At 50.9% G+C, this 24,299-nt stretch overlaps 1 protein-coding gene across 16 annotated transcripts in view; it reads right to left on the reverse strand.

Annotated features, from left to right (window-relative positions):
* The window catches only part of RALGPS1 (Ral GEF with PH domain and SH3 binding motif 1), a 309,604-nt gene that overhangs the window by 28,193 nt on the left and 257,112 nt on the right, over positions 1-24,299 (reverse strand). For all 16 annotated transcript variants that reach the window (XM_034929086.2, XM_055117597.1, XM_034929081.3 and 13 more), the window contains one exon: positions 20,212-20,279. In XM_034929086.2, coding sequence (XP_034784977.1) covers positions 20,212-20,279 — 68 coding nt within the window. The remainder of the gene's footprint in view (positions 1-20,211; positions 20,280-24,299) is intronic.

Consider the following 24,299-nt stretch of genomic DNA (forward strand, 5'->3'; position numbering starts at 1 on the left):
ACAGGTGGGGCAAGGTTCATATGAGCTCTGTAGCTTCCTACTCATTAGATATTGATCCTTCACTCTCCATATAGTAATTGACTCCCAAGGCTGACAACCAACTCTCAGGATGGTCAATGTCCTGCTGTCCTGGCCAAAGGGAGGGCACCATGGATGGACATGGGGATAGTCTTGGCCCTGCTTCACCATGGCATGACTTATCTAAGGACATCCAGCTGGTAAACGACAGAGGTGAGACTTCAAAGTATGTCTTCTAGGCCGGGTGTGGTGGCTCACGCCTGTAATCCCAGCACTTTGGGAGGCCGAGGCAGGTGGATCACCTGAGGTCAGGTGTTCGAAACCAGCCTGGCCAACATGGTGAAACCCCATCTCTACTAAAAATACAAAAATCCACCGGGTGTGGTGGCGCATGCCTGTAATCCCAGCTACTCAGGAGGCTGAGGCAGAAGAATCGCTTGAACCCAGGGGGTGGAAGTTGCAGTGAGCCAAGATTGTGCCACTGCACTCCAGCCTGGGCAACAGAGTGAGACTCTGTCCCAAAAAAAAAAAAAAAAAAAGTGTGTCTTCTAACACCAAGTCCATTCCCTTACCCCTGAGCTCTTACACAGCCACTTTCTGGTCTCTATGTACTCATTAAACAAAAAGGGGCAAGAGCACAGCTAGACTGATAGGGTTCAGATCTTAGGTCTTTCATTTGCTACCTGGGACCATGGATAGGTTACTGAACATATCCCTTGAGCCGCAGTTTCCTCATCTGAAAAGTGGGAATAATTCAACTCACCTTGCAGGTGGTCAGAAGAAGTCCATGAGGTAATGTACACAGACTTTCATAGTTAGCCCTCATACTTAATTTATTATGGTCCTTCTCATCCTAGTCATGGGGCTAACAGGTCACCAGAGCCAGGGAGTTAGGGGTGCAAACCTCACTGTGCACAATACACAGAGACTGAGGCCAAATCCTTCATGCTGGCCATGTCTTCAGCCATGTCTGGAGGAATGTGACCCTGGCCACTGTGGCACTCTTTAGTTTCTGTGGCTTGGGAAGGGAGGTCTTTAAGGGAGGTGACTCCAGAGGCTCGCCTAGCTCTGGCTATCTGGGCCAGGCACTGGGGGTGGGAACCAGTGACTCTACAAAGGGGCTCAGCTGCTTCCTGCAGAGAACATCAAATGCAGAGCAGATCAAGGGGGTGGCTGCCTGGCCATGGCTGGAGAACTTTCTTGGGGGACCCATAAAGCCCAAGCCCACCCAGACCTCCAGGTCCTCCAACACAAGGCCCTACAGACCCACCAGTGGCCTACAGGTTCCCATGTCCTCCAGCCTGCTTGGGTCATCTTAATGTCCAAAATAATGACTCACACCCCTAGCCCGTATACTGTGGGAAGGCTGGCCCATCTGGCATTTTGGCAGATTCAGGAGGCAAGGGCACTTGCATCACCTCCAGTTCTGAGCTCCTGTGCTGGCTGAGTGCTCACTTCCCACGAGTTGTCTTCTCTGCTGTCCCCCCTCCTTCCCAACCCCACTCTGCACAGGCACCTTCTCCTTCATCCGCCCCCACCAATCCCTTTATTAAGTCTTAGCCAACTTTCTTATTCTCAATAACATTCCAAAATGTCACTTCTTTCCTCAGTGCCCCCAGGCAACTCCAAGACCCCAACCCTTTCAAATGCTGCCACTCTTTACTTCAGTGACAACACTGGTTGTCAGGTGGGATCTCTCTCACAGCCACCCTTGCAGTGGCCATGCACACCTCCATTCACACTGGCCTTCCCACCAGGCCGGGGCCCTTCTCTTCTCTCAGGTCCTACCCGTCTCCTCTGATAATTCACTGCCTCACTTTCCCCTTCTCTCTCTGGCTCCTTCCCCTAGCCTACAGGCAAGCTCTAGTCTCTCTTTCCCTGTAAGCCAAGGTCCTTCACTGGATCTTTTCCCAGCAAATGGAGGTCTGTGCTCCTCCAGTCACTCAGCTGACTTCTGTACCTAATGACACATCCACTGACCTCCTTCTTGCCAAATCAATGAAGGCTCGTCAGCCTCCTCCCAGAGCCCTTGGCACCTGGTGCTCAGGGTCACTCCTTCTCAAAATGCCCTCCTTCCTTGGCGGGCACTATGCCACACTCTCCTGCTTCTCCCTGTGCCTCTTCAGTCACTGTCACCACCTCCTCCGTGAGCTCCTCCTCTTCCTCTAACACCCCTCATGCTGGAGTTGTCCACACAGGCCTCCCTCTTTGGCTCCTGTTTTTTGTTTGATTGGATAGCTGATGACTCTTAAATCTTGACTACAGTCCTCTTTTCTTTTTTTTTTGACACAGGGTCTGGCCCTGTCACCCAGGATGGAGCACAGTGATGCTATGATGGCTCGCTGCAGCCTCGACCTCCCCGGCTCACCAGCTCAAGCAACCCTCTCAGCTCAGCCTCCTGAGTAGCTGGGACCACAGGAGGGTGCCACCAGGCCTGGCCCGGACCTCTTTTCTGAGCCTGAGACCCATATACCCACCTCTTGGCACCATCCCTCCATCTGCCCTTTCCTAAGATGCATCAGGTGCAGCACAGCTAAGGCTAAGCCTGCAACTCCTTCTCCTGTTTCCAGCCTTGGCTGGAGGCACTGTGGGCTGCCCAGTCGCCTGGCCTGGAATGGGAGCCCACCCTCGGCTCCTGCCACACGGCAACTTGCCTCTTCTCTCCTCCCTTTCCCTCCTCACTTGCTGCACAGTCATCATGGCCTCCAGACTCTGCACAGCCCCTCCCTGCCCACCTCTCTTGTCACTGACTGGTCTGGGCCCCCACATTTTATTGTCTTCCTGCCTCCAGTCTGATCTTCTAAAATCTAACCCAAGCACAGCTTCACAAGTATTTGAAAAACGTGAAGCTAACCATGTCACCGCCTTGCTTGATATCATCCATGACATGGTGTTCAAAGTTCTTCCTGACCTGGCCATTTAAGCCGATCTTAAAATCCCAATGGAGGCCGGGTGCCGTGGCTCACGAGCCTGTAATCCCAGCACTTTGAGAGGCCGAGATGGGCAGATCACAAGGTCAGGAGATCAAGACCATCCTGGCTGACATGGTGAAACCCCGTCTCTACTAAAAATACAAAAAATTAGCCGGGCGTGGTGGCAGGTGCCTGTAGTCCCAGCTACTCGGGAGGCTGAGGTAGGCGAATGGCGTGAACCTGGGAGGCAGAGCTTGCAGTGAGCCAAGATCACACCACTGCACTCCAGCCTGGGTGACAGAGTGAGACTCCATCTCAAAAAAACAAAACAAAACAAAACAAAAAACACACAAAAAAAACCAAAAAAACCTGATGGAAAAGAAAAAAGACAGAGTAGCCAAGACTATTCCGAAGAAAAACAGTGCAAGACTTGCCCTACTGGATGGCAGAACAAAACCTAAAGCAGTAGTATTCAAAGAGTGTGGTATTGGGCATGGATGCAGACACAGTTCAGTGAATACAAAGTGAGAGCCCGACCTGCTTCCTGATGGTGGCGGCATTACCAGTCAGTGGGGAAAGGAGGAACTTTTCAGGATGAGGGGCAAAACCACTGGGTTCCGTGTGGAAAAAGACAAAATTAGAGTCCTGCCTTATGTTAAGCAAGTGGATTAATGTCACAAATGTGAAAAGCAAAACTACTGGGAAAAAAATAGGAGACAATCATTATAATCTTGGGGAAAGGGAAGAAAGAAAAAACACAAATCCCAAAGGAAAAGATGAATAAATTTGACAACAGTTAAATGTCTGTACCAAAACAACCGACCAAAAACGACATCAAAATCAGTGTTAAAAGGCGAATCACAGTCTGGGAGAAGGTATGTGTCACCCCTAAACCAACACAGGATTAGCTTTCAGATACACAGAGAACTTCAAATATCTGTAAGAAAGGACAAACTACACAGAGAGAACAAGCAAAAGATATGAAAGGCAAATTCAAGGAACAGAGTCTCCAAATGGCCAGTAACAATAAGGAAAGACACTTAACCCCACTGGTAATAATGGAAATGCAAATGAGAGTAAAAGGAGATATCTTTTTATTACAACAGATGGTAAAAAAAATAAAAAATTTAGCCTGACAATGTATTGCATTGGCAGAGGTGGAGGAACAGGAACTCTAGTTTGGGGCTTATATGAAGGTGAAATATTTGGAAAGCAATGAGCAATGCTGAATAAAGGAAGATGCCCTGCCTTTTATACCTGGTGATTCTAATTGAGGTTTTTACTCTAGAGAAACTCTTGCATATATACACGAGGAGCCACATACACAAGGATGCTCAAGGTAGCATTGTGCGTCACTGCAAAAAAGCAGAAACAAGCTACATGCCAATCAGTAGGGAAATAGATAGATGAGCTGTGGTTTATTTACAACAAATTCTACGAAGAGAAGAAACTGCATCTACAGGTATCAATATAGATAAATCGTAAAAACTTATGTTTCAGCCTGGGCAACACAGTGAAACCCCGTCTCTAAAAAAAAAATACAAAACCTAGTTCAGTACGGTGGTGTGCACCTGCAGTCCCAGCTACTCAGGAGGCTGAGGTGGGAGGACTGCTTGAACCCAGGAGGTGGAGGCTGCAGTAAGCTGATATCATGCCACTGCACTCCAGCCTGGGCAACTGAGACCCTGTCTCAAAAAACAAACAAACGAACAAACAAAACCCAAAACTTCTGTTAAGTGGAGAGAGTAAGTTGCAAAAGAATGTTTATGGCATTATGCCACTTAGGTCAAATTTTTACAAACACACAAAACAACAGTATATATGTTTACACACAAGTATATACGCAGTAAAACGCAAAACCTGCACAAGAATAATGTAAATCAGCACAGCAGTAACTGTAGGGAGGAAAGGGAAATGAGGCAGGATGGGGGTGAGAGGCCTTCCCTCCATGTGTAGTATTAATACTTAAAGAAATACGTGGTGAACCTGGCAAAATGTTAACTGCTATTAAATACGGATAGTGAGGACAATGGGTATTCTCTATGCATTAACTATTTCATTATTTAAAGTGAGACTACTTTAAAAATAGTGGCCACCTACTCTGTGCCAGGTGCTATGCTGGAATCTCCATCTGCCCCTCCAGATTTGTCCTCCACCCTTCTCCACCCTGTGCCATGGACCAGGGGGCTGCATATGGGGCTAGGTCAGTAGGCTCCCTGGCCCGCTCTGGACCCTCGCTGGGTTAGGCTGACGGGGAGCTGCCTCCTCTGGCTCTCTGCCTGTGGGGTCCCTCCTGAGAGGTGGCAGTCTATTTCTAACCCTGGGGTACTGAGCTGTCCTTTGGGGTCCCCACACTCTGCCCACATCTTTGTAAATAGCCCCATTCTGAAACTCTCCTCCAACCACCCAACTTGAGTGTGTCATTTGTGTCTGCCTTGACCCTGTAGTGCCTTCACATTTAATCCACACAGCACTCCTCTGAGGTCCGTATTATTAGCTTCAACTTGCAAGTAGAGTAGTAGAAGCTCAGTGGGTAGGCACCAAGCATGCGTCCAGAACCTGGCTGGCGACGGGGTTACGTTCAAGTCTAGGCCTTGTGGGTGCATGGAGCAGACACCTGGGATCACCTGCCCAGCACCTTCTCAGGAAGCACATTCTCCTCCCACTGACGGAGACAGGGGAGGCAATGCCAGTCCAAAGCGGCCTCGCCTCTGGCCCCAGCTGATGGGTCTACGAGTGGATACACTCCCCAGGACTGTTGGATTTGAGCCTAGAAAGCATTTGAGGACAATCTCTGTTTGATGAATGAGAAATAAAACCTAGATACTAAGGATGGCCATGTTTCCCTGCTTGTGGTGAGGGAATCTGATCTGTGGTGACAGAAAAAGAAAGTAACCTCACTGAGTGAGGCCACAAAGCAAGGTGGAAGAGAGTTCTGTTTCAGCTGTTCCTGACACCCAGTGTGTCCCTGGCCTGGCTGTTCAGCCCTCCCTGGATTCTGTGAGCCAATGGGTTTTTTTTTTGTTTTTTTTTGAGACAGTCTTGCTCTGTCGCCCAGGCTGGAGTGCAGTGGTGCCATCTTGGCTCACTGCAACCTTCACCTCCTGCATTCAGGTGATTCTCATGCCTTAACCTCCCAAGCAGCTGGGATTATAGGCGTACACCACAATGCCTGGCTACATTTTTTTTTTTTTTTTTTTTTTTTTTTTTAGTAGAGACGGGGTTTCTTAGTCTTTAGTAGAGACGGGGTTTTGCGACCATGTTGGCCAGGCTGGTCTCAAGCTCCTGGCCTCAAGTGATCCACCGATCTCAGGCTCCCAAAGTGCTGGAATTGCAGGCATGAGCCACTGCAACCAGCCCAATGGGTCCTCTTTTGGTTGAAGTCAGCCAGTCTGTCTTTGTTGCTGCAGTTCAAAGAACCTTAACAAAGAGACCCCACCACCCGACACTGCCTCTTGGCGCAGCTGCCTAGATAAACCAGCCTGGTGGCAGGAGAGAGGAGAGGCTCTCCAAGGCCCCAGTTCCTGCTTTCAGATGGCATCTCAAGAACAGGATCTGACAGACCAATCCACCGTAATGGAACTGGAGAGGCATGACTCTAAAGGAAAGGTTTGTGGCTTAGACTTCACAAACCCAGGAGAGGTGTATAGAGGACTGAAAGTGCAGCTAAGCTTTTGTATCTGTGCATTTTCCCCGCAAGGGGTTCCATGTGGTCATCAGCTTCTTTGAGGCTCGGGCGGATCACGAGGTCAGGAGTTTGAGACCAGCCTGGCCAATATGGTGAAACCCTGTCTCTACTAAAAAATACAAAAAATTAGCCGGGTGTGGTAGCAGGCACCTATAGTCCCAGCTACTCAGGAGGCTGAGGCAGGAGAATCACTTGAACCCGGGAGGCGGAGGTTGCAGTGAGCCAAGATCGTGCCACTGCACTCCAGCCTGGGCAACAGAGTGAGACTCCGTCTAAAAAAAAAAGGCTCTAATTCTTAACCAAAGAATATATCAGAACCATCTGGAGAGAGTGTTAAAAACGGAGTTTCTTGGGCCACCCCTGGAGGTTGATTCTGTGGGCCACAAGTGGGTCTGGGCATTGCAGACCTGGAGCCAAAGCTCTCCAGGTGATTCTGCTGTGCACCCCGGGGGAAGAAACTCTGCTCAAAGTGCTGCAATACAGGCAGGCTCTGTTCCGAAGGAAACATCTCGTGCAGTTGTTCCAGAAAGGAAAACGAAGAATGAAAACCATCCTGCTTTGTTTTGGTTTTGCACATATTGCTCAAGAAACAAATCCATGTAGAGGGTGGATCTTGCCTTGTTTATCAGCAGCCGTGCGCGAGGGATTACAGTCTCACTGCCTGAGTCACTCTGGCTCCCACCCTGACTCCGAAAAGTGTTTTCTAAAGGTCAAATTGCATTGCTCCTCCCTTGCGGTTTGGAGTGGAACCCAAGGCTACCTGGTGTTGTGGTAGTAATAATAATGATGATAACTATAATCTAATGTAATGTGCCCGGCGCTATGCTCTGTACCTGTGCCACAAGACTTGAGGTGGAAACTCTTAGTAGCCCCATTTTACAGATCAGAAAGTGGGGCTTACAGAGCTACTGCACGCTGGAGGCAGGACTTGATCCCAGGTGTGAGGCACTCTTGTGGTGGCTGGGGAGGAAGGCTAGCTGTTCAGAGGTCAGGCGCTGGTCAGAACATGAGGAAGGAGGAACACGGTGGCCATATCTGAAGTGATCTAGTAAACAGGAGACATTTCCTCCAGGAAGACTGTAGTGGGTAAGACCCAGTTACTACCTTTGAGGAAAGGAAGGTGATGGGAACTAGCATCTATTATGCACTGTGTGCCAGACTTGAGTAAACACTTCCAAGTCCTGTTCTTTGACTCCTATGAGGTTAGTAACTTTTATCATCGCCATTTTAAAGGAAGGCTCAGAGGCACTCTGCAGTCACACAGCTGGAGGGGTGCAGTGAGACGCGGAGGCTCCAAGTCTCTTCTGGTAACTTCTTTGGCCCTTCCTGCTCACTCCTGCCTGACTCCTTTTCCTGTCTGTCTCCATGTGCTTCCTGCCTCTAGCTCCGATTCCCATGCCCAGTCTCTCCCAAACCCACTGGACTTGCCCTTGGTCTCTTCCATTCAATTCTTGACTCTCCCTCCAGGACTAGGCCTGGATCTGCCGCCTCTTCTTTCGGCTGTGGATGGCCCTGGGAGACACGCCTGGCCTCAGATGCCCCTTGACCCAACTGGAGGAAGGGTGGGGGGCCCAGCAGAAAAGCCTGCAGCCTCCCTGGGCACCGTTTCAAAGCTGATGCTGCTCTCCCTGCTCTGGGTCTCAGCTCCTCCCCTCTTCTGCATTGTTGACCAACAGCCTGGGTCTGACGCGGAAGCAGAAGAATTCCCATTCAACTGGGCCCCAGGGATGGTGGGCCTCTCTGCCAGTAAGTGACACCCTCTGCTACTGAAAGGCCTCATGTTCCTGCCCTGCCAAGCCTGGGGTGGCCACCACGTGACAGCACCAGGGACATGTGTCTTCTGGGACCGCTTGTGAGCTGGGTGGCTGGCAAGTTTGTTTCTCCATGTCCCGCAGCAGGGGCAAGGGTGTGGGTGGTCATAATGCACCAGGGCTCTGGGCGGGCTGAGCAGAGTGCAGTTCCTGCTGCCAGCCCCGATATGGCACGGACAGCTGGAAAAACTGACCATGTGGCTTGACTATCTCAGAGGATTGCTCCATTTTTCCTCAGCATAATTTTTCCATGAATAATCTTTAAAGCTCTTTAAGTGGCTGTTTCTTTAGCAGTTTTATTGGAACATATGAGAACTGACAGTCTCTGTGGGGAACGAGATATCATGTTGAAAAAAAATCTGGTTTTCATTACACTTCTTTCAAGAAAGCAACAGGCTGCCCAACAGACCTCTCATTGATTGGAAGAGAAATGAGCCCAGAGCCTCCTAACAACAGCCTTGGAGTGGACAGGATGATGAACAGTGATGCCAAAGACTCAGGATCTGAAGGCAGACAGGCCTGGTCCACCACCTGTGTCTGCCATTTGCAGGATGAGTGACCTTGAGCAGGTCACCTCACACCTCTGAACCTGAATTCTACATCTGCAAAACAGGAATGGTGACCCTGACTGACAGCCTCCCTGTGAGGAGTAAGCCATACAGCATCCCTCCCTCCTTCACGTGACAAACTTTTCCTGAGTCCTGACCTCGGGGGCAGGAGCTGGAGATACTACACTGGATTAGAAAGATGAGTTTCCAGTCAAGTGTGGGAGAGAGAAGTAGCCAGGTAATTACACCAGGAGAGACATCTACTTTTACATGAGAATAATAATAATAAATACGGTAAAGGCAACAACTACACCAGTAGTATAACTACAACAATAATGATGGTAATAATGACAGCAGCTAACATTTACTGAGCATCTACAAGGTGCCAGGAACTGTGATAAATGCTTTGTACACCTGATCTTATTTAAGCCTCACATTAACACTGCCATGCAAGTACTGTTGCTATCTCACTTTTAGGATGTAGAACCTGACAAGGGAAGAGTTCAGGAACTTGCCCAGTTGAGCAGCCAGTGAACGGGACAGCCCTGAGCACGGTGCACATGAGAACACAGAGGGGACCCCTGGAGGGCCTGATGTCCAGGTGGGTGCAAGAGCTCCAGCAGGAGCAGTGATGGATGCAGACAGAACAGCATGTGCACAGACTCGGGTTGACAGAGAGCAAGGCCTTTGAAGAAGCCTGGAGTTCAACGAGGGGAAGGTGTAGAGATTTTTAGGAAGGGGCACTGATGCATTCAGATGTGTACCCTAGAAAGTTTGCTTTGGTTGGAGAGCAACCAGATGTGGCCAAGACTTGACACCACAGGCTGGGGGTATGGAGGGAGGGGGACTTGGGGTGACCGTCGGTGGAGTGGTATCCCTGGTACTGTCAGGTTCTGGGGACACGATGAGAAGTTCATTTTGGGGTTGATATCTGGAGGCCACTGGGTAGATGGGCATAGTGCTCATGGCTGCTGAGGAAGACATGTGTTTGGGATGGGAAGCCTCGTTCCCACGGATTTCCGGCAGCATCCAAGTGGCCTGCCTGGGACAGCACTGCCCTATTTAAGCAGCCTGGCAGCCCTGCTGCCGCTCACAGGGGCACTTTCCAAGTATCGCACATCAGAAATTAATGGGAGGCAGCTGTGGCAGAGGGGAAACTACTCAGCTTGGAGTCACAAGACTTGGGTTCCAGTCCAGCCTCTGCCCCACGCTGAGCTGGGAGCTCACAGTCCAGTCTCATTCTTTGGAGCCTGCGTTTTCTCACTGGAGGAGGGGGCTTGACAACTGTGCAACCGGGTGCTCTTGCAGGTACCACTCTGAGCCTCTGGTGCACACGGTGACTTTCACCTAATGTGAAGGGGGCTCAGTGTCCTCAGTGTTTCTCCTGCCCAGGCTGAGAATCCGGTTCCCAAGGACTCAGGCCCTCTCCAGGTCTGCCAGACCCTGTGGCTCTCCAGGACACTGGGGCCCCTCTGCACAGAAAGTCTGTGTTGAAACCCTTCTCTGGCCAGGTTTCACAGTGGAGCCTGGGAGCTGGTCACTTTCACATTCACACACATTGTTTCTCATACATGCAGCTCTCACGAGTTCTCGCTGTCAGCCAAGAGCTGTCTCACACATCATTTAGAGGGCCTGGTTCATTTCCCTTTTTTTTTTTCTTGAGACAAGGTCTTGCTCTGTCACCCAAGCTGGAGCGCGGTGGCGCGATCATGGCTCACTGTAGCCTCCACCTCCTGGGATCAAGCGATCTCACCTAAGCCCTGAGGAGCTGGGGCTGTAGGCACGCGCCACCATGCCCAGATAATTTATATACTTTTGTAGAGATGGGGTTTTGCCATGTTGCCCAGGCTGGTCTTGAACTCCTGGGCTCAAGTGATCCTCCTGCTTCGGCTTCCCAAAGTGCTGGGATTACAGGTGAGAGCCACTGCACCTGGTTGACCATGATCATTTCTTAGATTCCTAGGCCACGGGAAGCGCGGAGCAGCAGATGCTGGGGGAGCTGCTGGTACTCGTGAGGAGCTGGGCCGCATCCAGGCAGGGAGTTGGCCAGAAGTGGGTTTGAGTCTCGCCTCTTCTGCTTGACCTTGACGTGACAGGCTGCTGAGATGGGAGACTCAAGAACAAAGGAGATGTGAAATCCCAGAGTAATGGGCCACAACTGGCCTCCTATCCCTGAGGTCCTCATGGAGGGCCCCTCCCACCCATCCATTCCGAAAATATAAACGGGCAGAGAGAGTATGTTTCCAGAGAGAGGAGCACATGGAGAGAGGGCCTACAGCTTGCCCCTGGCTGTTCTCTTTTTCTACTCACACATAGTTAGGCGGAGTCTCCACAGACCCCCTGCGGAGGTTGAACTATGTCTCTAGCAGTCAGGAGACCCAGGGGAGCTGCTGTGCCTTACTCAGGCCTGACGAGGCCAAACGGCTGTGCCAGAAGACAGCGGTGGCCACAGGCAAGTCTGTTGTGCTCACAGGTCTGTTAGAATGAGGACAGGTATGGCCTCCTGTGGACCGAGGTGGCCCATGTGAGGAAAGCTGGCAGAGTTGAGGGCTGGAGGGGACCCAAACATCAGGAAGCTGGCAGTGGGCACCAGACTTTGTGGGGGGGCATGGAAGGGGCTGCAGGGGTCCCCAAAATAGATTTGCATCTTCCTGGGTCAAGGGACTTGTGGAATCTCTGAAATACCCACGGAAGTGCCTGGGAGAAGAAGCATCAGCGATATCGGCTGCCAGCTAGAAGGCCCTGTGAAATGGTTTGCCCCCTCCAAATCTCATGTTGAAATGTGATTTCCAGTGTTGGAGGCAAGGCCTGGTGGGAGGTGACTGGATCGGGGGGCAGATCCTTCATGAATGGTTTAGCACCATCCCCTTGGTGATAAGTGAGTTCTCACTCAGTTCATGTGAGGTCTGGTTGTTTAAAAGTCTGGGAACTCGCCTCTCCTCACCCCTGAATCTCTTGCTTCTGCTCTCACCATGTAACATGCTTGTTCATCCTTCACCTTTTGTAAGCTTCTTGAGGCCCTCACCAGAAGCCAAGCAGATGTTGGTGCCATGCTTGTAAAGCTTGCAGAACTGGGAGCCAATTAAACCTCTTTTTAAAATAAATTACTCAGCCTCAGGTATTTATTTATGGTGATGCAAGAATGGCCTAACACAGAAAATAGGTACTAGGAGTGGGGTATTTTCTGTATTAGTACATTTGCATTACTATAAAGGGATACCTGAGGCTGGATAATTTATAAAGAAAAGATGTTTAGGCTGGGCGTGGTGACTCACGCCTGTAATCCCAGGACTTTGGGAGGCCAAGGTGGGCAGATCACCTGAGGTCAGGAGTTCAAGAGCAGCCTGGCCAACATAGTGAAACCCATCTCTACTAAAAATACAAAAATTTGCTGGGCATGGTGGCGGGCGACTGTAATCCCAGCTACTCGGGAGGCTGAGGCAGGAGAATCACTTGAAGTCAGGAGACAGAGGCTGCAGTGAGCCGAGATCACATCACTGCACTCCAGCCTGGGTGACAGAGCGAGACTCCATCAAAAAAATAAATAAATAAATAAATAAAAGGAAGGGAGGAAGGGAGGAAGGGAGGAAGGAAGGGAGGGAGGGAGGGAGGAAGGGAGGGAGGGAGGAAGGAAGGAAGGAAGGAAGGAAAGAAGGAAGGAAGGCAGGAAGGAAGGAAGGAAGGAAGGAAGGAAGGAAGGAAGGAAGGAAGGTAGGTAGGTAGGTAGGCTTAACTGGCTCATGGTTCTACAGGCTGTAAGGAATTATGCTGCCAGCATCTGCTTCCAGTGATGGCCTCAGGAAGCTAAGGTACAAGTTACCACGCCTTGCTAATTTTTTTTTTTTTTTTTAAACAGATGGGGTTTTGCCATATTGCTCAGGCCGGTCTCAAACTCTACTCTGGGCTCAAGCCATCTGCCTGCCTCAGCCTCTCAAAGTTCCAGGATTACAGGCATGAAGCACCACGCCTGGCCCCCTAAACATGAGATCTGCAGGGGAAACATACTCTCGCTGCCCATTTATATTTTCAGAATGGATGGGCGGGAGGGGCCCTCCTTGAGGAGCTCCAGGGATAGGAGGCCAGTTGTGGCCCATTACTCTGGGATTTCACATCTCCTTTGTTCTTGAGTCTCCCATCTCAGCAGCCTTGACATCAAGGTCAAGCAGAAGAGGCAAGACTCAAACCTACCTCTGGCCAACTCCTTGCCTGGATGTGGCTCATATGACCCTATGCTCCAATTACGACTGTATCCTCTCCCCCAGTTGCCACAGGCCAAAGAGATGGAGAAAGGCCTAGGGAGGGAGAAGGGCCAAACACTCCTCCTCTCTTGCCACAAACAGCCAGGCCTGAAGCACCCCAACTAGGTTGTGACAAGGAGATTAGAGTTAATGTTAGATCGGGTTTGGAGTTCTGATTCTTACATGGAAGTTGCCTTCTGAGACCAACTGGGGACAATGTGTGACTCAAAAGTGACTGTAGGAAAGTCAAGGACATGCCAATGTAATGCCTACTTGCACTATACGGATATATGGAGCTGTGGGGACAGAGCCCCAGAGGCTGTCCAGAGCCTTGGGCTTGGCAACTGGTTCTGCCACTTCCTCAATGCATGAGGCTGTGCGAGCACCTGCATCTTCACCTGTAGAATGGGGATGACATTGGCCCTACCTCACAGTGTCTGTGTCACGGTCACTGAGTGAGCACATGACAAGCACTTACGATGGTGCTTGGCAGAGAGTACAGGCTCAAAGCAGCTTAGCTGCTATGACTGGTATTGCATAACTCTTGGAGCCTCTGTTTCCCTCCTGTGGAACAGCTGAGGTGCTGGCTTTAAAACCTGTCCACAAAGTCTTTGATGCTGCTCCCATTCAGTGGTAGGGTCTACGTCCCTCTCCTTGGACCTGCAGGCTTTCGTGACTGCCCTGAGCAGCAGAGTGTGGCAGCAGTAAGGCTGCGTGACTTCTGAGGCTGGCTCATAAGGGCTCTGTGATGCAGGTTCTACCCTGCTCTCCTTAGCCATTTGCTCTGGGTGAAAGCCAGCTGCCCTGCAGGAGGCTGCAATACTGAGGCTGCCATGCTGTCAGGAGGCCCAGGCCACAGTGGGGGGCCACAGGTAAGTGTTCTGCGCCCCCCGCTTGTAGCCCAAGCCCCATCTGGCAGCAAGCACTGAGCATGTGAGTGAAGATGGCTCCAGGTGACTCCAGCTCCAGCCGGAGCCCTGTTCAGCTTCCTGACCGACAGAGTCTATGCATGTAATAAAATGGTTGTTTCATGCCCTTAGGTTCTGGGGTGGCTCGTGAGTGACAGCAGTACTGGTATGCTGGTGAGTGCCTCAGCAGGAGCTCCCTCTGTCCCCCTACCAACTCCCCGATGTCTGGACGGCACCAGAGCCCGCCTGGGAGGCCATGAGCTAACACTCTCAAGAGGTGAGTGTATGCCAGGGGCTGGACTAAGGGGACTTCCCCAGAGACCCTGTGAAGTATGTCTGTATGAAGATTCCTATTCCTATTTCTCCAATAGGAAAACAGGGGGATCAAACCAATGACCCAAGGGCCTACAGCTAAGAACTGCTGGAGCCAGGCTCTGAACTGAGCTCTGCCTGACTCCAGAGGTGGTTTCTACCACCAGGCAATACAATAGGGAGACACGCAGGTGTGTCAGAGAGCAGTCCTCACAGTGCGAGCACAGAAACCAGAGGCCAAGGCTGAAGATTTTCCTGGACTCGCGGTGCTGCCCAGGAATCTTCTGAGAAAACCTGTCAGTTGGTAAAGCCACGTGGAGGCGGGGCTAACAAAATCTGGAAATGTCTTCACCAGTTCCAAAGTACACACAAACATTACTTGCCCTCTCTGGGGGTCAACGTTCTTTATGATTTTTTTCTCTCCAGGAAAATATTAGTTCATTTATAGAAACTAAACATTACATGTGGAGGGAAAATGGAAAACGTGGCATTCTTGGCCTTTTTTTCTCCACAGACACAGAAACTGAGAAGGTTTCTCCATTTCCTTTCTCACAGCCTATTTGTCGGTGTGGAACTGCCTGTGAAGTCATTCTGCAGGGGTGGAAAGTGGGGGCCAGCTCTCTGTGGGCAACAGGGACCATCCCAGAGACAAAGGGCAGCCTCAGCCCACAGACCACTTCGGACGTGAATCAAGGCCTCAAAGGGCGAGACCTGGGCCACTGTCAATGCGAGGGCAGGTGGGCTGGGTAGAGGGGTAGAGGCGTGGGCACTGCCTAGAAGAGGGCCAGAGAGACCGCCCGGCACATTGGTCTTGCTCCCACTGCCTCCTTTCAGCTCCTCAGTGTACCCATCCTTGCCCCTGGCAGCTTTTGCTGCCTGTTTCCCCGACTAAAATGTGAGCTTCGTGGGGAAGGTTCTTGCCTTCTCTTGCTGGGCACCTGGCTCACAGCAAGTCCTTGGCCTGGAAGTCTTGGGTGAATGAATGAATGAACATGTCTTAGGGCCTCTCCTTTGCAGGTGTGGGGGATGTGCCTACTGGAAAGGGCACCGAGCTGAAGCCTAAACCCCCTCCTGAGGAGCCGGGGAAGCCTGCGTTCCTCCCATTCCTGGGACTGCAAGAGGCACATTCCTGTCCCTGAGTCTGGTCAGGCTCCTGCCACGCAGCTCAGTCTGGCTGCCAGGTCCAGAAAGGCCTCCCTGGAGCTGCCCCTCTGGCCCCACCCTTCCCAGGACCCCAGGCTACCCCACAGCTGCAGCAGCACCCACTCTCTGTCTTCTGAGGCTGCTAGTGGGAAGCTGGGACCCCCGAGTGTGTCTGAAACCTTCCAGGCACTCCTCGACCCTCTAGTGATCAATGAAAACCTTCACATCCTGCTTCCAGGGCTGAAGCCAGGGATTTGGAAAATTGGTGGAAAACACTCCTATGAGCTGGGGCTTGCTCTGCTGTGGAAAACTGCCGGCATCAGCACTTCTCCCAAGGCTGTGCCGAGTCAGCAGTCAGCCCACTCTGGAGCTGCCTCTGAGGACCAGGTGCCTACAGGACCCTGTAAGGAGCTTGAAGAGTTGTGGCTGACAGAGGGATTTCTGTCCTGGGCTCTAGGAATTCTAGACTGGGCCCTTCCTCAAGGAGCTTTCAGTCTGGCGGAGCAGACAGACATGGGCAAATAAGCCCACAACTAACTGTGCCATCACTGCAGAAGGAAGTGCCACGGAGGGGCATGAGGGCCAGTTGCAGGAAGGAGCCAGGGCCAGCATGTGCCTGTAAAAGCCAGATAGTAAACAGTTCACGCTCTGCAGGCCACAGGGTCTTTGTCCCAAGCACTCAACTCTGCCACTGCTGCATGAAAACAGCCACAGGCGATATGTCAACCAAAGAGGGGTGGCTGTGCCCATATGAAAACAGAGGGTGGATCTGTCCCACAGTTTGCCACAGCCTGGCTGTTACACGGCCTGACCTGATTGGGGGTGGGGGTGATAGTGGGGAGAAGGCTTCCCCAAGGCAGTGATATTTAGCTAAAAGCTGCAGGCTGAGGCAATGATGGAGGCAGAATCACAATATGACAATTATGATAATCACATCACCATGATCAAGTTCCACCTAACACGTGTGTTCTATGTTGCGCACTGTGCTAATAACAACACTACCCTGTGAAGGAGGAAGATTTTATGCCCACTTTACAGATAGAGACACTGAGGCTTGGCAGTATGCTGAGTACTCTGTTCACACAATTCAGCTGCATTTTTTGCCCTGCCCACTTGCCACTTCTGTTTGGGGGAGGCTGACCCCTGAGATGTATCTCCTGGACCCCTTTCCCCCAGCTTTCTATTGGATTTGGCCAATGAAAGGCTCTGGCGGCAGACTGAGGGCTGTTGGAGAGGGAGGCCAGGGATTTTTCTCTGCTCGCTCCTGCTTCCCCCTCCCTGCCCACAGACCCTGCACAGCCAATCATCCTCCAGAACTCAGCCATCCCTGGGGTTGGTAACACTTCTTCCCCATGCCCTTTAGCCTAAGGCTCCACCCTCCCCAGGACCCTGGGCCGGCCCATGGGTGCCTCGCCATGCTTTATTGGTTCTGTTCATTAAAGTCTCTTCATGTGAACCATCTGGGGTCCATTCTGTCCCCTGCCAGGGCTCTGATGCTGGAGGTTGGCTGGCTTGCTGGTTTCTGGTCTCACATGGCTAATAAACAACAGAGCCAAGTAGAGGTGTGGGTGGATTGTGGGAAAGGAGGCTGTACCTGAGGAGGCTGGGCCAGGGCTGGCTCCTAGCTGCCCAGCTGACTTCCAGGACAGTCAGGGGTCAAAGGAGGCCAGGAAATGCAGTGCCTCCTTTCCTGCCCCAGGGCCCAGTGAGTGACCCCATTCTTGAGGCCCCCAATTAGCACTTTTAGTTTTCTAAGCCTGGCTCCAGGTCTGCAACCTCCTGTTCTTCTCCCTAACCCTAGCAGGGGGAGCCAGTGTTGCTCAGCGCAGACCTGGGCTGGGGGCTAGGGCTGAGGCTGAGGCTGAGGCTGAGGCTGAGGCAGGGCCCTGGGCTCTTCCTCAGGGAGGAGATAGTGGGGCAGATGGTGGTGAAATGCAGGGACCAGCTGGGTCACATAGATGCCTGGAGGGGAAGAGGAAGCCTCTGTCACCATCGCCTTGGCAGGAAGCAGCATGCAGGCGTGTTGAATGGCTGGTGCTAGGGAGAGCCAGGCTGGCAGATGAGGGCTTGGGCTGGAGGTGAAGGGTGGAGGCACCAGGGAGGAGGAGAGCCCTCTGAGGCTCAGTCGTGAGGCTGCAGCAACAGGATCTCCTCCACACTTGGGCTAGTGTATACCAGGGGCCCACCCAGAGCTGCAGCCTGGCTCTTCATCCACCCATCTATCCACCCACCCACCCACTCACCCATCCATCCCTCTCCTCCAAAAACCCTACGAAAATTGAGCATCTACAAAGGGCAGGCATAATGCCAGGTGCTAAAGATCCAACGAGGAATGAGTCGGGCCCAGTGACCAGACAGAGAATAATGACAAGTTGTGGTGAGTGCCATAAAGAAGCCAAGAGCTGAAATAAAGGCCACCCTGAGCCCAACAGGATGAGCAGGAGCAGACCACAAAAACAAGGGGAAGAATGTCTAAGGCTCGAGCGAGGGGCCTGGGGAGGAGAACTTCACAGAGGCCTTGCTACTCTCAGGCAGAGGTGAGGCTAGGGTGTGGCCTGTGGATGGACAGAACCACTAGGGAAAGGCAGAGTTGGCTCACACCAAGGCGAACACCATCCTGTGCCTGACCCTGGGCTCTCCCACCTCTCCCTGCTCAGTGGCTCCAGCATGGAATCAGGCAGCAGGAAGGGGCACCGGGAGATGGGTATTCCAGAGCTGTCTGAAGGACAGCAAGTGTGGCATGGAGACTTCTTGGCATTTAAAGAAGTCCAGGGATGTGGCTCATCCTGTGAAGGCTATTGAACTGAAGAGGCTACAAAGGCCAAACAGGCCTCTTATTCACACTAATTTGGAGGGGACTCGGAAGGACAGACCACCACTTTCATTTTGCTCCAGAATTCTGGCACTATCTCCCGATGCAATAGGCTAGTCTTTGCTAGCATTCCTTCTGTAGCTCTAAACAACTGCTGTCTCCTACAGTCTTCTGATAGGAACCCTGCCCTGCTCCCTCCTCGTCCCCCACAGGTCAGTTGTAGGTGACTGCGCACCTAAAAGGAGCAATGCTGACCGAGGGGGAAGGTGTTCTAGAATGGCAGAAATGACAAAGTAGAGACAAGACCAGCACTAGGAGCTTTCCTTCTGGCCACCTTTGCTGGGGGTCACCTGCCACATATGGAAGGCAATGGATTTGGAAGACTGCAAGAGGTATTTTAATACTGGGCTTATGGAAACCCTGTGAAAATCAAGCTTCTGCCAGGACTGTCTTGAGGTATAGACAACAGCATTTCCGGAGACCCCGAGAATCAACCAGCATGTCTCTCTAAGATACCAGAGGCCCCCAGGGGTGCTGGAGGCAGGGTCTGGCTTGTCCAATGCAGCCAGGAGAGGCTGGAAAAGGCAAGCAGCCCGGAGTCCCCCCTGGGAATCAGGGCAGAGCCTTACTGGGTGGGGCTCATGAGAGGCTGCCACACTGGCCCTATGGGCTCTGTGGTCCTGTGTCCAGCAGGAGCTGTTACAGAGGTTGGCCTGGCACCAGACAGTGGGGAGAGTGGCTTGAGCAGGTCAACGGGCTAGGGGAGGTGTGGCACCACGTAGCAGCTTGTAGCAGCCACCCCCTTACAAACAGGGCACATCAGACTCTGAGCCGAGTGCCTTCCAAATAGTATTTTGTTTTTGACATTCCAACGTTCCTGGGAGGAAGGTTTCATCATCCCATTTTATAGGATAAAAAAAAAAAAAGGAGGCCCAAAGGGGTTAAGTCACTTGTCCAAGACTGCAGTGGCCTAGAACCCAGGGTGGTATGACCTAGAGCGCAAACCAGGGGGAGGAAGTGCTGTTGGGTTCCCCTTGACCCCCCACGCCCCCGACCTCTCCCTGGACAGCAGTGGAGATCAGCTCCTGTCGTTGAGAGTCAGTTGGAATATGAGTAAAAAGTAACCATTAAATAATAACGATGAAGCAGCCAACACTGAGCACACTTTCACAATGTCAGTGTGAGCAGAGCACTTTACAGGCAGGCACGAGCTTACTCAGGCATCACAACAACCCGAGAAGGTAAGTCGTCATATTATCTTCATTCTGTGGATGAGGCCACTGAAGATTACAGGTAAAGTGACAAAGCCAGGAAACAGCGGAGCTCGGGCTTGACTGCAAAGCCTGGGCTCAAATCACTAGGGGACAGTGTATGTGTGTGTGTTTCACAAGTCTGATGAGCCACCTGCATCTGGTGGCACCAAATACCCTGGGCATCCTCCGCACCCCTCCAGGGCACATAAACCCAAGCCTGGGCAGCAGCCCCGCTAAGGGTCTGGAGAGCCTGGAGAAGATGCTGGGGCTTTCTCTACCTTGTGTGTGCTCCCAACTTGGGGCTCTGATCCTGCCTCTCTTGGGGCTGTTCAGGCCCAGGCTCTAACACTCAGGCTCTTCCAGGGAGCCCCGGCACAGAGGGGAACCACAGAAGTCCCGCATGATCAGGAGCCTGGGCAGGCTGGTGCAGGAGGGCTGTGAACAGGGATAACTGAGTCTGCTAAGCTGCAAACTTGATTTGCCCTTGGCCTCCCCAGTCAAGGCCAACTCTGGCAGCCACAATTAGGCTATTAAGTGGGTTTGCTCCCACTCGAGGTAGCTACGATACCTGCAAGATCTTCCTTGGAAGAGACTAGTCTTGGAGAGCTGCTTCCTGGTTCGATTCTGAGCGACAGTCTGAAAACAAAGATTTTCATAAGATCAGATGGGCTCTGGTTTACCACACAGGAACCTGTTTGGGGCTGGGAAAAGCTACTATAGTCACAGAAGCCAGGAATACTGTGAGATCTGCTCCAGATCACAGTCACTTCCCTCTGAGGTCTCCGGGGGTTTCCACAGCCAAGAAACAATGGTTAAGAAAGACAAAGTGAAAAGGAGTTGAGTGTGGCCTACTCTCTACTGAGCACAGATGTGTTCACTCTGAACCAGTACATTTTCTAGATAAGGAAACTGAGGAGTGGTGAGGTTAAGCAGCTTCCCCAAATTCATAGGATTAGCAAGTGGCAGAGTAGGGGATCAAACCCAGGAATGTGTGACCCTGAACCAGAGTTAGTTTTTTCTTTCTTTTCTTTTTTTTTCTTTCTTTCTTTCTCTTTCTTTCTATCTTTCTTTCCTTTCTTTCTCTCTCTCTCTTTTTCTTTCTTTCTTTTCTCTCTCTCTCTCTCTGTCTTTCTTTCTTTCTTTTGATGGAGTCTTGCTCTGTCGCCAGGCTGGAATGCAGTGATTCTCCTGCCTCAGCCTCCCACGTAGCTGGCTGGGAATACAGGCATGCGTCCCCATCCCCAGCTAATTTTTGTATTCTTAGTAGAGACGGGGTTTCACCATGTTGGCCAGGATGGTCTCAATCTCTTGACCTTATGATCTGCCCGCCTCGGCCTCCCCTTTTTTGAGACAGAGTCTCACTCTGTCGCCCAAACTACAGTGCAGTGGCAAGATCTCGGCTCACTGCACCCTCTGCCTCCCAGGTTCAAGCGATTCTCATACCTCAGCCTCCCGAGTAGGTGGGATTACAGGCGTGTGCCACCATGCCTGGCTAATTTTTGTATTTTTAGTAGAGGTGGGGTTTCACCGTGTTGCCCAGGCTGGTCTCGAACTCCTGAGCTCAAGTGACCAGCCCGCTTTGGCCTCCCAAAGTGCTGAGATTACAGGCATGAGCCACCGCACGTGGCCTCTCAACTGGAGTGTTTAATCATTACACTGCACTCCCCATGATCAGATGCCCTTAGAGAGGCACAAGGCAACGGACATGCTATGAGGACTGGCCCTTCAATATATCTTTTTGAAGCATCGAATAGGAACTTCTGGGTGAAAATGACAGAGTGAGACTAGATGCCAGACTCTCCCTCTCCTCCCAAAACCAACAAAAAATTATAAAAGCTTACAAGTAAAAGAACTCACCAGGTGCAACTAAACAAGGGAAGGGGCATAATTTAAAGCTATGAACTTCAAAGAATTAGAGTTAAGGAAAGAAAAAGAGGATTCTGAAACTGGACTAAGAGTTGCATCATGGCATGGCTCCTGTCAAGCCCAATGAGGGGTCTCACTGGGTCTGAGTGGGGGTCCTTATCGCTCCCTCTGCTGAATGGCACCAGCTGCTAAGGAACTAGGTGGAGAGCACGGCAGCTCCTCTGATGGAAATGAAGGCTCCACGGGGCATGATGTGAAACCTGAGGGTATCTCTTTCTGGAATGGGATACAGCTCCCCAACGAGGTGAAGGAAACTCCAACACAGGCCTTTTGCCAGAACACACATATGTGAAACAGACTGCTTGCTTACTGCCTCCACAGAGCCTGAGCCTTCTACTCCCACAGGCTACAGAAGAGGAGAAAGACTAAAACCCCTGGACCTCCCAGCTAGCAGTAAGGGGTTCCCCCTCACACACATGGGAGGAGGGCCAGACATCTCTCCCACCCTCGGATCACACCCATGGAACATCCAGACAGAGCTTCTCAAATGGGAGCCAGAAGAAAAGAAATGGTATGGCAATACAGCCAACATCCTCTTGCAAAAGAAGGAAAGAGAACAGGTGAGCATTGCCCAACGGCCCAACCGAGAAGGCAGCCCCAGGAGCAGACGAAATCCCCTCAAGTGCTTAGAGCAGTGGAACAACTTATTACAAACACAAGTAAAACAAAACCCGAAAAATGAGATGCTAAAACAAAGGAATGAGAAGAAAAAAGGAGATTGAAGACCTAGGGGGAACAAATCCAGGACTGAAATAAGAGAGTGCTGAATGAATACCTAAGTAGAAATAGACAATCCCAGTTACAGCTGATGAACAAGATGGAGGTTGCCGCTGTTAGCAAGAAGCGAATGGCTATGACGGGCAGAGAGCATCCAACACGGACGGATTCCTGGAATCCCTGGAAGAGAGAAGCCACGAAATGGCACAGAAGTAGTCAAAGATATAAACAAAAGGAATTCTTCTGCCATGAAGAAAGATGACGACACCATGGTCTGGGGAAATCTGGTACAGAACCCTCTACTCTGAGGCATTCTCTTATGAAGCTTTTGAACTTTAAGGAATTCTTCACCTACCAGGCAGACAGGACCCTTAACAAGAGGAAAAAAAAAATGAGACGGGCTCATTCTCTACAGCAACACCCAAAGCCCAGAGGCAATGGCACACGGCCTGCAGTGCTGAGGGGAGAGAAGCAAAGGAGGGCAGCCAGCAAGGCCGGGTCTAGTCCAATGCAGACATTTCTCTGAGGGAATGCAGGGCACGCGGGCCCTGTGAGCACTTTTATTTTTCTGGTGGAGCAGTAGGTAGGGGGTCCTACTTCCTGATGAAATGCAGCTAAATTAAGGGACTGATTAAAATAAAGACTCCAGGAATGGAAAAACTATGGAGAAACAACAGGTGGTAAAAACTGAATCTGTTTAAAAATACTAAACAGTAAGAATTATGATTCCTGAACATGCTTATGTTATAGACTTGGACTACGTGGTAATAATAACACAACTAACAAAAAGTTGGAAGCTGGTGAAGTGGAGGTTAAGGAAGGGGAGAGGGCTAATATTCTCATCTTTCATAACCAGAGTTGGCTGACACTGTTCACAATGGAAACCTAGTTAAAATAAAACTTATTGACTCAAGCCTCCTAATGTTTTTCCTGATCTCTTTTATTATTATTATTTTTTTGAGATGGAGTCTCACTGTCACCTAGGCTGGAGTGCAGTGGTGCAATCTCAGCTCACTGCAACCTCTGCCTCCCAGGTTCAAGTGATTCTCTTGCCTCAGCCTCCCGAGTAGCTAGGACTACAGATGTGTGCCACCACGCCAGACTAATTTTTGTATTTTTAGTAGAGACAGGGCTCACCATGTTGGTCAGGCTGGTCTTGAACTCCTGACTTCAGGTGATCCGCCCTCCTTGGCCTTCCAAAGTGCTGGGCTTACAGGCGTGAACAGGCATGAGCCACTGTGCCCGGCCCTCTTTTATTAATTTTAGAAGGCTCTTTTGGAAAATAATCTCTCTTTTGGTAAATAAATATTTAAAGAGCAGCCTTTTTTTTCACATGAAAGTTTTTTTCTAGTTAAATTAAAATGAAATTAAAGTTAGTATTTTAAATTAAAAATAGCCAGTGTAGTAGAATCCAATTTTAATATTCTATCCTTCTATCCATCCATCTATCCATCCTTCCCTACATATATGTACATTTTCTATGCATAGAAAAATGTCCAAAAGTATGTTCACTTAATGCTAATGGTCATGCTTTCTAGGTAATGGGAAATTGGGTAATTTTTCTTAAATAAAATAAAATAGAATAAAGGCTGTGGGGAATAAAGCACTGGTTGGACCTCTTGGCATAACATCTCCAAAGCAGATGGGGGAGAATGTCAGCAATGCAATGCCACCAAGGTAATAACTAAGCCATTGCATCCTTGTGGGTGAGGAGCCAGCCTCCAGATGTCAGTTGGGCCACGGAGTGTGGGTCCTCAAGCAGAATCACAGGCTCTGCCCATCTCTTGCCCCTTGGGGCCAGGACCTCCCTGAGGAGGAACTCCATCGATGGTCTGAGGGCCGGGGGTGAGAATGCAGGCCTCCTCCCTGGGTTTGTCCACTTTGACCACAACAAAGAGCTAGGCTGACTGTTGTTTAGCATCAGGTGCTGAGGCGTTACTCCTTCAAAGTAGAAGGAGTAATTACTCATGATTTGCAGTTTGTCCAAAGATTATCTCATGGTCAGAAGTACTT

This window comes from Pan paniscus, chromosome 11 (assembly GCF_029289425.2).
Source record: "Pan paniscus chromosome 11, NHGRI_mPanPan1-v2.0_pri, whole genome shotgun sequence".
Taxonomy (NCBI): domain Eukaryota; kingdom Metazoa; phylum Chordata; class Mammalia; order Primates; family Hominidae; genus Pan; species Pan paniscus.